Source organism: Dreissena polymorpha, chromosome 12 (assembly GCF_020536995.1).
Source record: "Dreissena polymorpha isolate Duluth1 chromosome 12, UMN_Dpol_1.0, whole genome shotgun sequence".
Taxonomy (NCBI): Eukaryota; Metazoa; Mollusca; class Bivalvia; order Myida; family Dreissenidae; genus Dreissena; species Dreissena polymorpha.
The window spans coordinates 70,428,277-70,444,317 of NC_068366.1; the positions used below are offsets into that span (position 1 = coordinate 70,428,277).

At 32.7% G+C, this 16,041-nt stretch overlaps 1 protein-coding gene across 1 annotated transcript; it reads right to left on the reverse strand.

The window, feature by feature from the left end:
• Positions 1 to 1,462: 1,462 nt before the first annotated feature.
• Positions 1,463 to 6,833, reverse strand: LOC127852711 (post-GPI attachment to proteins factor 2-like). The gene is made up of 4 exons (XM_052386663.1): positions 6,753 to 6,833; positions 4,410 to 4,557; positions 4,089 to 4,151; positions 1,463 to 1,575 (listed from the first exon to the last, which is right to left on the reverse strand). Exons 1-4 carry the CDS (start codon positions 6,831 to 6,833, stop codon positions 1,463 to 1,465), a joined length of 405 nt encoding a protein of 134 aa, XP_052242623.1.
• Between the last annotated feature and the right edge of the window lie 9,208 nt (positions 6,834 to 16,041).

A 16,041-nucleotide genomic window follows, 5' to 3' on the forward strand; every position in this document is an offset into this window, starting at 1 on the left:
TATGTTGTTCAACCTTTACAATATTTTTCTGTTGGAGTCTAGTTATTTTCAACAGTATTTCAGTCAAATCAGTTTACAACTTTCCGAGAAAAGATGGCAAACCCTTACTTAGTGTACACAATAATGCAAGAAACTGAAAACTGTCATATTTGAGTCCGAGGTAGTTGGAGAATAGAACTTGAACATCCTGTTATGCCCACAGGTACCTGAAAGACCTAACAAAAACTAAAATTAATTTAGCAAAAACAAAGAATCCTGTATGTCTCTTTTTGTCAGGTTCTGCAAACAATTGTTTTCCATAAACAGTTTTTGTTATTTACAACAAAAACCAACCAGGTTTAGGTTTACTTACTTAATCAATAAATGCACAAAAAGAAACAAATAATATGATATGTAGTAATATTTTTAGGAATGTGCTACAGCCGTGGGTGCCAATGGGAAAAAATCATTATAAACTTCATGTCATATTCTTAATAATACATCTATCACAAGTATGTGGCCTCTAGATTGTTCCCAAGCATTGCATTTAAATTTAACAAGAAACCTAGTTTTTTACACTACAAGATCCAGTTTGGAACTCGGCTGAGAAATCATGAAGATTGGTCAATAAATTAGGCTCTAGAGTGTTCACACCCAAATGACGATGACGGACAATGGAAGACAGACAAAAGACTATCACACAAGCTCACCATGAGCATGTTGGTCTAAGGTGAGCAAAAATGAATTTATCACAACAAACATAATTTTAAAACAATACCTAATACCAATTAAAGTATTTAAAAAGATTATTACAATTAAAAAACATTATTCCATCAAAGAGAAGTATTCAATTAGGGGTGTAGCAATACCACTGATTCATATATCACTATACCACAGTATTTTGAAATATATTATGATATATAATATGAACAGTTATATAAATATATATATATATATATATATATATATATATATATATATATATATATATATATATATATACATAATTAATTAATTGATATGATGAACAATTAGCAGATGTTTAATAAAAACTAGCGTATTTTTTCATTTAAGATTTGAATTAATTGTGATTTTAAATATATATATAAATCTAAAAAAAAAATACGCTAGTTTTTATTAAACATCTGCTCATTGTTCAGCATATCAATTAATTAAACATGTTAAATATTAGTATATAGCCTACACATAGAATGGACGTGAACATCATTTAAAAGCCACTTGCTAAATTAGATTTTTACTCATACACACAAACACAATTAATCATTGATTAGAAAAAATGTTGCTATCGAAAATGACGTTGAAAACAAATGAATATGTTCTGATATGGTAATATACAAGCATATCGTTACACCCCTAATTTAAATTCCACCAAACACTAACATGAAACTAAGAATACCAAAAAGAAAAGACATCTGTCCATACAAGCGTATGCCTTAACAGTGAATTTCCCACAGACGATGTCCTAAGTGTGCACAATAGTGAAGCTGTACATGCTGAAATCCACGCACGCAATGCTGTGGAAGGCGATGTTGGAAAATACGGTCAGGTACTCGCAGAGTGCAAACCAGGAATACACTGGAAGTCACAAGAGAATAATACAGATTAGTTGCTAGAACACATGAGGTTGAAATTGAATAGACAGGGTTACTTTTTGATAACTTTTAAGACACTTCTGATTTTAAATTAAGTTCATCTTCAAATATTAGTTTTAAAGAAGATTGAAAATAATCTAAATAAGTTAATATTGCTTTGTATGAATTCTGAATGAAACAAACAAAAACAATTGCCTTTAGTATTAAATCAACATGACTGTGTATGAAGGGTGAATCAACAAAACAAAAGGTTATCTCCATGTACTTGAACAAAATAATTAAATATTTGAAATTTACACAACTCATAAAAAAGGAAACAAAACATTGAATAATTTGGAGAGTTCTGTTGTTTTCGTTATATTTTGTGACATTATGTGGATTGCTTATATAGAGTTTTCAAAATGCCCTTATCAGTATTGGCATTAGATGGCCGAGTGGTTTAGGCATTAGCACTGGGAAATAATACAGTTGAAATCAATTCAGCATGTAAAGGATTAATTAAGGTCAATGCTTCAAGCCAAGGTGCGATTTACTTTTTTTTCTTTCTTTAATTTCATTTTTGTTTTATACTGGAGCTCTTTAGTTCCAATGCTTGTATTTATTAATTTAAAGCATTTTGTCATAAACTTCAAAAAGGCAATAATCTGAGTTTCTCAGAATTATTTTACAGGCAATTTAAGAAAAAAAGATAAACATGTGAGCATACTTTTAACAAACAACACATTTATTTTCAGAATTGTGAACAACACAATGATAGTTTTTATAACTGGCCTTTACTGCTAAAACACATCATATTTCAGTTCAAATTTACATCTGCAGCACAACTAAATAAAATGCTATCTCATGAATTTAACAAAATACTAAAAGAGATACTTACAATCTTTCAAATCTTTACTTACTATACGGTTCAAAATAGCTGTTTTGTCTAAAGAAAAAAAACAACGCAGTAAAGAATATGGACAGGTTAAATAGACATATGAACATCCTTCTCTTGAGCCATAGAAAATCCTGAAATACAAGATTGTGATAGATGTAACACAAAAGACAGCTATAACATATGCAATGGTTTTTTGGTTGTGGTGGCCATCATATAAAGCAAGCCAGATCGACTCTTGTCTTTTGGATATCTGAATGACATGAACTTTTCAATTGGAATAGGAGAAACCTAACGGAATCAGTAACAAATAGATTTTAGCCCAGGTTTAGGAACAAAAAAAAACATCAATGGTTATATGATATATGGCACAGACATCTTACAATTGGGACGTCCAAGCAAGACATTGACCTTGAACCTGCATGACTGATTCATGTCTTTTGATTATCACTTCATCAGTGTTTCCAAGTTCTATAATTATCTTTAAATACAAACAGGAGATAAGAATAGGACATGGAAAAAGATGCTCAATCTTTCGGCCTTGAAGTATGACCTTGGACCTAAGCAAGCTTGACTTGCGCCTATTTCCTTTTGTCTCAATGACCTAAACATTTTAGCAGTGTTTCATGAAAATACCTCAAAAGGAATACTATTTATGGAGTGGAAAAAAATGGGGACTCAAACAGTCTTTACCTACCAAGACCGACTAATTCCTTATGTTTATCATATTCTCAACCTAAACATCAAAGCAGAGTTTCATGAAAATCCTCGAATAGGCACAAGAGTAAGGGACCTGACACAAAATAATGCTATTGCTTTTACCTTTAACTTTGACCTTGAACCACCATGAATGACAAGTGCCTTTTGTAAATTGCTTTAATAACCTTAATATTTAAACCAAGTTTTCTGGACATCCTTCAAAGAGTATAGGAGTAAACCAAGCGAACCACAAAAGGAGGTTCAAACCTTAACCTTAACTTACACCTGACATTGCAGCGTGACTAACTCATTCTTTCTCCATATAGCCTCCATGACCTAATCATTTGAAGCAAAACATCTGAAGCAGGCTTTATGACAATCTGTTGAAGGGTATAGAGGATATTTGTCAGACACTAAAGGATAGGGACTGAGACTGACATATGGAAAAGGGCATGCCTATTATCCCGCATCTTCTTTGTGGCAGTTTATAATTTATCTAAATTAACTTGGCATTATTGTATATTTCCATCTAGCAAGTATGTAGCAAAGTACATAGACAAAAACCACTTATTTAGGTTTAACATGTAGTAAAGCGCTGCAAACGATTGTGACCATATTATTTGCTTAAAAATCAGATAAAAACAATGATATGCAGTTCTGCAGTTTGTCATGCAATTGTATTTTGAACAGTGCGTTACATCTACTTATCACGCGATTAGACTGAGTGCCCTAACTTGCATACTAAACATATAGCTACAAAGGATGCAAAATAACTTGAGATAAATTAAATCAGTAGCAGATAACAATGTTCTCAAATGGGAGGCAGATAAAAAACAAACAAAAAGACAATCATTAAATTGATTAACAAATCTGACTGGATGGCGTAACAACTTTTGACCTATGTGTCCAGTGAATGAGAATACCGTACATAATCATATAGATCTCGGAGCAGACTATGAATGGTATGAAGGATTTCTCGTGGATATCTACAAGAAAAAACAACAACATGTAAAATTGCTGTAAAAAACGGAAAACTAGTTATGTGTTTATGCTCCTTTAAATCACATCATTAAAATGTTACACAGATCATGTAAATATACATAACTTAAACTAAACCTTATATGTTTTCAAACCTTCATTGTCTGTTGAAGATATGGCCGTCAACACAATAAGAGCAACATTTTCTAGTATATGGAAACACACTGCAACAGTCACTAAGTTTTTGTAAAGTAAATGCTTTGCACCCATGTTGACCCGTAGATGCCAGTGGAAGTAGCAGTAAGCCAACAGGAACCTCAGCCCTGCTGTAAGGCTGATACATATCGTCCACACATACCGCTGTGGTGTGAATCCTCCTATAGCTGTACTAATCATCGGGAGGAATGTTTTTGCCTGGAAATGCACAACATCACAATCTAAATTCGAACACCATTTATTGGACACAAACTTCATATATTCCGGACAATAAACAATGTTAAGTGTTTGCAAGAAAATATTTTTCTTACACAAACTTAATAAAGATGATTGTCTGAATAATGTCACTTCAATATAACAGTTTGAAATGAGACCCAAAGAATGGACAACATTTCTTAGCAACATTCTGGTTAGCGAGTAGTTTCAAGATACAAGTATTTTCCGGACGATTTAAAAAGATGTTTTTCATGAACGCTTTCCCTACTACATAATCCTTTTCTAAACAACCTATAAATTTATAATGATTAATACAATTTTACTAGTAGAACTATTCAACATTTTTATATTTAAGTTAAGTTTGAGCATATGATCAAATGTAGTATGTCACATTCCTCTCTTGGGCTCTTGCAGCAACCACTAGCTCCCTTTGGGTGGTTGGTTTTTGTTACCTTACTAGGATTTGTTTGGCTGATGTTATAGCCGTTATTCTGTCATGTTCTCATGACTTTAAGATGTTTGGAAAAAGAGCTAATTTTATTGGATCTTGTTTTCTTTATTTTGGAATTTAAAAAACAAGGGCGAGCGCTATACATGGGGGCGCGCTATAATGGGGGCGCGCCATACACTTACTTACGGTAAGTGTTCAGCTTTTAATTGAAAGCATTTTGAAGTCTAATGAATAATTATTTAAATGCTGTCAATCAAATAATTATGTATATTCCCAAATCAAAATGATTTGACACTAAAAATCTCAGTAAGCTGGATATGTGTCATATTCCTAAACTGATTGGAAATGCCCTGGTTTGGACCAATGTTCTATGAGGGTGCTGACAAGGAAACATTTATGATACATTGTATATAAATTATCTTTCACGTTAAAAATAAAAATACCAAAATAGAATTAAAAGCATGGGTGTCCCAAAAGGTCATGAGGTGCATTTGGCTGGGGTATGTTAGGTCTTTGAATGGTTTTTATGATACCGCTGCCAGTTTAAATAGTAAGTTGTTTTCGATTTTCAATGAATTCGGGACCATGAGTAGCATGTCTGCAATAATATTTACATCATGTTTATTCAATATTGTATTTATAAGTTTAATAAAATATTAAAGTTGCTGAAAACATGGTGTAATGGTCAGCGATGAGAAGTGTAATGGTCAGCGATGAGTAGTGTAATGTTCAGCGATGCATGCATGATAAGCCTCGCCTCAGCCAATAGAAGCTGGATGTATGTTATATGCTTGTATTCCATTCAGTAAGTTGCGCTTTGATAGCTGTAGTAAATAAACGTGTGTAAAATCTATCCCTCTTTGGGTCTTGTGTTTTAAACCATCCCTTTAAGGGTCTAGACATTGATTATCATAAAATAAGCAATATTTCACGTGGCATATTTTTAAGTTATTGCTTTGTTTTATTACACATATGTACTTGTTTAAATGTGAACCGAAATTGCGGACGATACGTACCATGTCTGGACTAATAATACTTTTATGTTCATTCAATATTGAATTAATACATTTAATAAAACATATAGCTTGCTGTAATGTCACGGCATATGTTTACTTTATTGGATCGTTTGATTACACAGGTGTATTACAATTTAAACCAAAAATGCGGACCAAACCGACCATGTCAAAAATGAAATAATAGTTATATCATGTCCATTCAATATGTAATAAAAAAAATAATTAAAGATAGAAGTTGCTGTTATTACACAGCAATTTTTATGTAATTCATTGTTTGATTACACAGGTGTGAAACATACTTGTTTAAATGTGAACCAAATTTGGGGACCATGTCTAAAATAGAATTAATTTCATGTTTATTTACCATTGTATCAATAACTTTAATAAAATATTAAGGTTGCTTTAGTTACACAGCCTATTTTTACGTTATTTAATCTTTTGGTTATACAGGTGTGTCACATACTTGTTAAAATGTGAACAACATATTCAGACAAAACATACCACGTCTGAAATATGTATTTTATGTTCTTTCAAGATTGTATTCATTAATGTAAAAAAAGACTTTGCTGAAGATACACAGCATATATTATGATATTTCAACAGTTCTTCAACACACAGCGGACTATGAGGGTGCAGTCTCAAATAAATATTCAACAGCTGCCAGTAAAATCTCTTATTAATAGCGAAACTCATATAAGCAACTTTTATACTATCAAGTTTGCAGTTTTATCAAATTTCCTGAGCAGAAGTGAATAGGCTAGGGTTTGCTGGGTGACTGTGTTCCCGTACATCTTTCACAAAGCCAACTCCAGTTTGCTTCATAACTGCCAGTCACACACTTCCCCTTCTATGGAGGTTGCATCTCCACTCTATTACACTAGACTTTAATTTTCATATCAACACAAACGCATAACCATAATTATTTCAATTAGCTTATTTAAATATATTTGCAGATTTTTGAAGCTCATTTTAATTATGTTAACAATTATTCATTGCATTAGTAGGCATCACGTAAACCAGCACTTACATGGATAAAATCTATGTTATTCAAATTTGAATAGAATATTTTTAAAATGAATCGATTTCATGTGGTGACAGCGGTAATTATTTCTTACTGGAAAGGTAAGTTTAAACATTTTTCATTACTTTATACTTTAAAGATATAGTTTTATCTTTAGAAATGAACAACATGTATACAAACAATAAAATGTTCAAGTAATTTATCTTTCAATGACACATTTTTATTAGTATTGAATAATGTTAATAAAGTTATGCAGTGAAACGTACATTTTAAAATGTCAATCAGGGTGATTTATTTCGCATAAGTGCCTCATGTAACTATAATCTAATTAATCACCAGATTATTTGTGCATCTCGATTAACCCATATTTAGGTTATTTTGTGAATTTCATGATATTTAAAAGAGTTTACAGGTCTGAAAATAGGACAGTCATCAGCAAAATATCGGATCTGTGACTTTACTCTCTCTGGTAGGTCATTTATGTGGCTCAAAATAACAACAGTATTAGCACTGTCCCTTGAGGAACTCCTGAGCCCACTGGAACTTGTAATATATTGTCTATTCACTATAGTTTATCAAATAATTATACAATAAATAAAGGAATTTTATAATTTATGGTCATCCATATTTGTGTAGGTTAACTGCAATAACATAAAAATACGAAAGAACACGAAATTAATATTATTTAAGACATGTTCTGTATGGTCAGCAAATTGATTGGTGTTTATACAAATATGTTACATGTTAAACGCAACTTCTGGGAAGTGACAGCTGCCCTTCTTAAATCAGAGGTTATTATGAATAGCTGTAAAAAAGATTTATTGTATAATCCAAAAAAAAAAAACAAGTTAAGTTGCCGGCCGTGGTTTAATCTGAAGTGCAACGATCTTCCAACTGAGACATTGTGTACACACCGGTCTCACAATAACGTAGTAGCGAAACGACTCAGGGCAAAACTACTTGGTGTGACCTACGGCAAACAGGTATTAGGGCGAAACGACCCGATACTAGATAGCTGTGAAAACGAAGCAAAAGATTATATGAGATACTTAAAAAATATTGATCACACGTGTTTGCATCTAGTAGAAAGTATAGCAAATTGTACTTTTTTTAAACACAAACCGTTGATTATTCTTTCAATATCCTCCGATAACCGCTTATCGTGCGGTTTTAAGGTAACATGTGTAGAATAGGTCAATGTTTCTATACAGAATTACAGTCAGCCAACCAGTTTAGAATCACCCGGCAAAAAACGTTAATTCTTTTGACTACAATGATTTGTTTCGAGATTCAGTGTCAATAAAAATAAAGGGTACAATTTATTTTGTATGATTACAGGTTAAGCCAGACGGCATATGCATATTTTGTAAAAAATAACCGATTAAAGTTCATCCTTTGGAAAATTATAAAAAATCATTCAACTTACAGAATTAGTATTTCAAAACAGTGTCATGGCATTTGTTGTCGTCAGCAAAAAGTTCATTTGAAAATAATAAAGCCTTCTATATTCATATGAACATTTCAAAACATAATTCATTCAATCAGTTCCGATTAACTTTTTGCTGCATTTATCCCCCCTGTTGGCATAATACAACAGCTTTTTTGCTAAAACTTGGTTAATTTAATCCTTCACCTAATGTATACCTTTGACACTTATCATTTTGATTTAATTGGGGCATTATGGAGAATTAAATACAAATTAATCGGAACTGCTGATTATCCGGAACTGGTTGACAAACTGTATGTGTTTATGTTTCATGTACAATACTTATGTCCCTTGACTTGTATGTGTCCATTTACATCTCTTGTGAGATTCACAATCTCCACACAGAGTTGTCGTTCCTTGCTCTCACATACAACTCTGCGTAAGGCTCAGCCTGTCATTTTGTCTACCAAATAGGTAAAACCGAACAAACGCATTCAATGTATATTTGAGTGGATATTTAAGATCGCATGCATTAAATTAAGAAATATGACTTTTAAATTTACGATAAATCGTGCAAAAACTTGTGAGTTGTAATGCAACTCTTTGGAACTATTTTATTTCCCATTTACACAGATGGAATCATTCCACGCACTTCACAAATGTAAACAATTGTACATATTTTTTATTGAGTGACGTTAGGCATTGCTTCGACGTATTTTTGTATGTTGGTTTTTTAACATAAAAAACATATCAATTTTATAATAATTAATTAAGACTGATATAAGATACCATGGTATGAGATGGTTTTCTTTTTAGCAGTGCATGCAATGTAACCGTCGTGCAAGAGATTGTTTAGTATACTGTAACCTCAATGATGAACGCTTGGAATGATCATGACATGAATGAGACGCTTTCATATCAGTAGTCCGTTCTGAGCCCAACACAGAGGTGAATGTAATGTAACCGTCGTGCAAGAGATTGTGAGATTCAGTGTCTTCGTCTGTGTTCGTCGAGCCATGTACTGTGATGTCATACTAGTTTTGTCCAGTGAGAATGCGAATTATCAAATAAACAATATTTGTATTGGTCAGTTCCAAAAAACCTAGTACAATTCAGTGCAAATTCCTGACCATGCTTTCCTTTGTTTCTAGGCTGTCTAAAGACATACTTGTTTCAATAATTTTACTGTGTTTTTTTTTGTATCTACCAACCTGGTGAGTTTTTATATTATTGTATTTTGCAATTATCTATTTGTCTGCAATGAAAATGAATTTAATTATTTTGAAATAATGCATTTATGTTTGGAAGATTGTTATATGTGTTAATTGTGTTATTGTGTGTGTGTTGTTTAGGTTTCTGTTATATGTGTTAATACATATATACAATAATTCCGATATACCTTTGGACAGTCACATAAATATCGAACCTTGGGCGGCGTTAATATTTATTTGAACACCTTCCCTACTAAGTTTGGCTCCCCGATGGCGAGACGACTAGAAACCAGGTTGGAGATATTTCCACCACAACGCTCGGGCCACGTGCGGACCACTAATGGAGCACTTTCGGTTAAGGACCCTCTAGAAGTCCACAGAGGTTGAGGACCCCTTGTCGACGCCAAGGACTGTTTCGCGTAGTGCCTCTGAGTGGATAAGTTTTTTTTCTTAGTTGCAAGTTCATCAACGAACTTATTAACATTAACGTGTATAGCTGTTGTTTATTTCTTAATTTTTCTTCGTGGTAAGACCTAAACATTCAGCCGTGCTTGTTAACTTTACAAAGTGTTTTATTTATTTATTTTCTTCGCGAGAAGACCAGAACATTGCAACCTATTGCTGATGATATGGCCATTGTAGGTAAATCGCCAGACGAAATTCAAAATCATTTAGATAATCTACATTATTATTGCAATGTTTGGGGATTAAAAGTAAATACAGAGAAAACAAAGAATATGGTATTTCGGAAAAGAGGCGGATTATTGCCCAATGAAAAGTGGACCTACAATGGACATGTCATTCAAGTAGTGAACGATTTTAATTATCTAGGAGTTGTTTTTAATTATACTAGGAGTTTTACATTGAATCATGAACACCTAACGGGTAAAGCATTAAAAGCAATGAATATCTTATTATCTTAATATCATGACTATGATTTAAAGCCCAAAATACTTTGTCAACTATTTGACGCTTTTGTTGGTTCCATTTTAAACTATGCCTCGGAAGTTTGGGGCTATACTAAATCTAAGGAATTAGAAAGAATCCATTTGAAATTTTGTAAACGATTGCTAAAGGTTAAACTTAACACGTGTAATGCATGTGTTTATGGTGAGCTTGGTAGATATCCTATGTATATAAATAGGTGTCATTAAATATTGGTTTAATATACGTAGATCTAAAAATATCATTATTTTAACTGTATATAACTTGACCGTTTCAGATTACCACACAGGCTGTCATAATTGGATATTTAATGTTAAAAAGATGCTTGATGACTATGGTTTCAGTTATGTATTTGATGATGCAACTAATATTAATATTGATACTAATACATGTGTAGAGGAATTTAAACGCAGAGTATATGATCACTTTACACAGGACTAGTTTTAAAATCAACTTTGAATATGAGTCCTACCTAGACATTTTCCCAAGAAGTTTGAGATACCTTTTTACTAGACTTAGATTGTCAGCCCACCCATTACATATTCAAACCGGTCGTTATGCGAGACAAATCATTTCTAGAAACCAACGATATTGAATTTGTTGCGATTCGACCGATATTGAAGATGAGTTTCACTTTATTTGTATTTGCCCGACGTTTGGAAAAAAAAATACATTAAAGCATGTTATTATATAAGACCATCTATGTATAAATATTTAAGTTTACTGCAAACGAATAATAAAACAGAACTAATTAATATATGCCTTTATGTAAAAGAATCACTTAAAGTACGAACATCTATTCTAAATGCAAGAATACTTTAATTGTTCATCCTCTTTTTTCATTTTTCTTTCTTTTCTGTTGTTGTTATATTTAATTTGTAATCACGCCACTGTATTTGCTTAGTAAATGATATGTAAATTTGTATAAAACTTTGTTCCTATCACAATTGACAAACTGTACTGTTATCATTATGTGTTGTTTACGATGTACATTGTACAAGTCGAAATAAAGCTGTCTGACTGTATGTCTGTCTGTCTGTCTGTCCTATTCTGTTTACGTGTTGTTTGTTTACATCACGTGCTAAAGTGAACTTTCGACCTTGTCAGTTTCCTTTCAAAGAGGGTTTAATTGTTACATTGTTTTAAAAATTCTTTTTGTGTGAATTATTATATGTGATTTGTGAATTTGAGGCTTTTGGATGGACACGTAAGTTGCTTGAATTATCGTTTTTTCTTATTCTGTTTCTTGCGCTATTTTATTGTTGACTTGTTGCGCCAAATTCATGCGCATCGATATGTAAAAAGTTCTTTTTCGGTGTCTCATGGTAAACACATCAAACGAAAACCCGCTCTGTATTTCAGATCGCTGGAATCTGGATATTTATAGTTCATTTCATACACATTTTAATTTAATAAGTGTTTTTCATTTGACTTATATATCTTTATCGTCATTTTATTGGTTTGTGAACTTTGATTCTGAGTTGTGACATAATTTCACGACCCGAGATTATTTGCCATTGAACGTTTACAAATTCTTATAAGTGATTTTTGCTTTTTAAACTGCATTCTGCATTACTGTATAGGTATTCTACATATATTCTGCTGTAGAAAGAAATTTCATGAATTCCTAGTTTTTATTAATATATATTTTGTTTAGATTTGGATTGATATTTTTCAGTTACTGTCACATTATAATATAAATTTCTGAACACTTTAGATCAGCAAATTTACAACAATTTGCATACTAGTTTAGTAAACAATTCTTAATGTTCCAATTGAAGAATTTTATTGTTTTGAGCCATTTGTTTTGTTAAAAATATTTTCCCGTAGAATTCTGTATGAGTCTAGAGACTGTTGTGATTTGTAATTGTTTAGTGTTGTGTTGTCCATTGTTAGTGTCCAGTGATTAAGTTCAGTGGCTCTCTTGAGATTGATTAATCGCATTGATATACAATGTATTCCGCAAGTCCAGTAATTGGTAATTAATTTTTAGCTCACCTGTCACAAAGTGACACGGTGAGCTTATGTGATCGTGTGATGTCCGGCGTCCGTTATGCGTGCTTGCGTCCGTCAACAATTTTGTTTGTGTAGACAGTAGAGGTCACAGTTTTCATCCAATCTGTATGAAATTTGGTAAGAATATTTATCTTGATTAAATCTGGGTTGGGCTAGTATTTGGGTCATCTGGGGTCAAAAACTAGGTCACTAGGTCAAATAATAGAAAAAAACTTGTGTAGACAATAGAGGTAACAACTTTCATCAGATCTTTACGAAATTTTGTTAGAATGTTTATCTTGATTAAATCTGGATTGGAATTGTATTTGTGTCATCTGGGTTCAGAAACTAGGTCACTATGTCAAATCATAGAAAAACATTGTGTAGATAATAGAGGTCATAGTTTTCATCTGATCTTAATGAAATATTGTCAGAATGTTTATCTTGATAATATCTGATTTTGGATTAGGTCACCGGGCCAACTCTAGTAAAACCTTCTGTGGATGAAAGAGGTCACAGTTTTCATCACGTCTTAATGAAATTTGTAAGAATGTACTAATTCATGACATCTGGCTTGGGATTGTATATGGGTCATCTGAGGTCATAAATTAGGTCATCCAGTCAAATCATAGTAAAACTTCCTGTACACAATAGAGGTAACAGTTTATCAGATCTTTATAAATTAAGGCAGAATGTATATCTTGATTGAATCTGGGTTGGGATTATATATATTTCAACTCAATTCCTAAAATGAACTTATGCACTATGATGATCTTCAATTTTTGACCACTTGTGCAACTTTATTGATATGAACTATATGAGATAACAAGTTGATATAGGAATTATTTATATTATATGTTCTGTGAATGAGAGATTTCATTTCTGAACATACTAATATATTTAGTTTATTTATATTTTAATATACTATGCGAAGAAGGTAAGCCGTAAACGTTTTGGGATTCTTTCGAGATGATGTGTCACATTTCATTTTATTCTGCATTATGTTTGATTTAAAATTACCTAAATGAGATGTTATATTCAACAAACATGTATGTAACTCACAGTCATGCCAAGTTACCAAAAATAATTCTGACCATTAACTTCGATTGATTCATTTGTATGATACTTTGTACAATATTGAAACTTGTTTGTTAATGACTTAAGAATTAGGTCAGTTTGCATTTATTTGTATTTTCTAATTTCTTATGCCAAGAAAAGCCCAGTGTTCTGTGTCTGTTCATGGTCCTCTTACAATTTTAGGGGGAAACATAGTCTACGTCTTCCGTTTGAATGTAAAATGATGCAGGATCATTACAAGACAAAATAATTAAATGCAAACCCAATTTTTACCAGGTGAAGATCTGATAAAACTTGTACCATGGATGGTTAGCATTTATTTTCTAAAAATGAAGTAGATGTTTGCAAATGTCCGTCCATCTGTGTATGTTATTACACCATTGGTTGTCTTTTAACATTAACTGACCAAGCTCGTCTAGCTATCACATCTCCTGGTGTTGTCTGTCTTTTGTCTAAATTTGGATTGCACACGAAACAACTGGGGTCAAAACACAGTCAAGAGGTCATATCTGTTTGTGCTCTAGAATGTCGATTCGAGTATAACCATATTATTGATATGATGTCATAAGGTTTCATTTGTATATGAGCCATTTTGAATTAAAATGTACATACTATTATAAAGAGCTTGTAGGAGCTCCTGTTCATGTATTACACCAGTTTTCCTCAGATGAGCGATCTAGGGCCATCTTGTTTTTTTAGCTATGGTCCGGAAATTGGGCCCATTGTTCTTCATGATATAGCTAGCCATAGTCTGACAGGATTTAAGTTGATGTAGCAAGGTTATTCAGGTAAGCGATTCAGGGCTATCATGGCCCTCTTGTTGATTTTCTCATCTTGTTTTGCATTTGTAAATACTTGTAAATATTAGGTCATTTAGCAGTTTCTTATAACATAAAGTGAAATTTAACTGCTCACAATATTTTATTTTACTTTAAATTGAGAAAGAGTGTCTTCCTAATTGTTTCTTTAAATATAAAGTGTCACGTTAGGTTTTGTTTATATAAGGAGTTGTTCTTTTTTGTCATTGATTCAATAATTTAAAATATGATCACTTATTGAAAAGAAATTTCAGTTGTTTTTATCTGGTATTTGTGTTGTATTGTATTTCTTTTTCAGCTAAGGTGTTACTGTGCTGAAAATGTAATTAACACTCTTTTCAGATATAGTTTTATTTTTGTTTCAGTTGAGGACTGGATTTTGGAATAAGATTTTATTAATTTTAACTTCATACATTGTATCGTTTTTGGTATATTGCCATCGTGGTGTTTTGCTGCCGTTTTGTTTTTGCACATGGATACAATATTGGATATGGAAGATCAGCAGGGTGCAGTTGGCAGTATGCCAACTAAAAAAAGAAATGTTAGAGATTCTCTCTAAAAAGTACAACTTCCATAGGACCAACACATTGAAAAAAAGTAGACATGGGTACTAAGCCCAAAATCCAATTGTTTCCACTCACGAGTACTCCATTTCAGTTCAGTCTCTTGTTATTCCTTTACAACCATCAAATTCGCCTGTTAATCCTGTGTTGTTTTCAGGCACCCACATTCCCAAAATACGTTCATTTTCAGGGGAAGATCCGGTTCCTCGTAATGAGATCACTTACTACGAATGGCGTCATGAAGTTAGGTGTCTGATGCATTCTAACACTTACACTTCCCAACACATTCTCCAAGCCATTAGAAATTCATTGCCAAAAACAGTTAGAAAACTTGTTGTCTCATTAGGATATTCAGCCTCTTTAGATGTCATTTTAAAAAAAATAGATGCAAATGTTTCAGAGCCAGCTCGAAAGTGTATTACAATGAGAGAATTGTTTAATGCCATCGAAAAGCCTGAGGAAACTGTAACTTCATTTCGGTGAAGGTTGGAGGCCATTCCTGCAAAGGCATTTGAATGATCTTATGTACGAGTGCTTGTGGTTAGGACTTTGCTCAGAGGCATTGAAGTGCAGCACTCGGCATAAACTCGATTCATCCCAACAATACGACCAGCTTCTGAAGGATATCGGGTAGGTTGAAAAAGGACTAAATTTGTCTGACCTTCCAAAAACTAGGACCAATTCAAAAGTTATAATTCAACCTCCGGAAATGCAAAAACAAGGGATAAGGTTCATTTATCTGGTTATAAGGATTCAGTCCAATGTAGACAAGAAATTAAATGATATATTGAAGAGAATCGACTCTATGTCTTTACAGCCATCTTTTTCACCGCTGCCTCAGATCCAGCAATCTTTGTACCCACCATTTTCTACCATACTACAGAATACTCAACAACCCAACAGTGTTCCCGGGCGAGGTAATGACTACCTAGGCAGGGGAGGA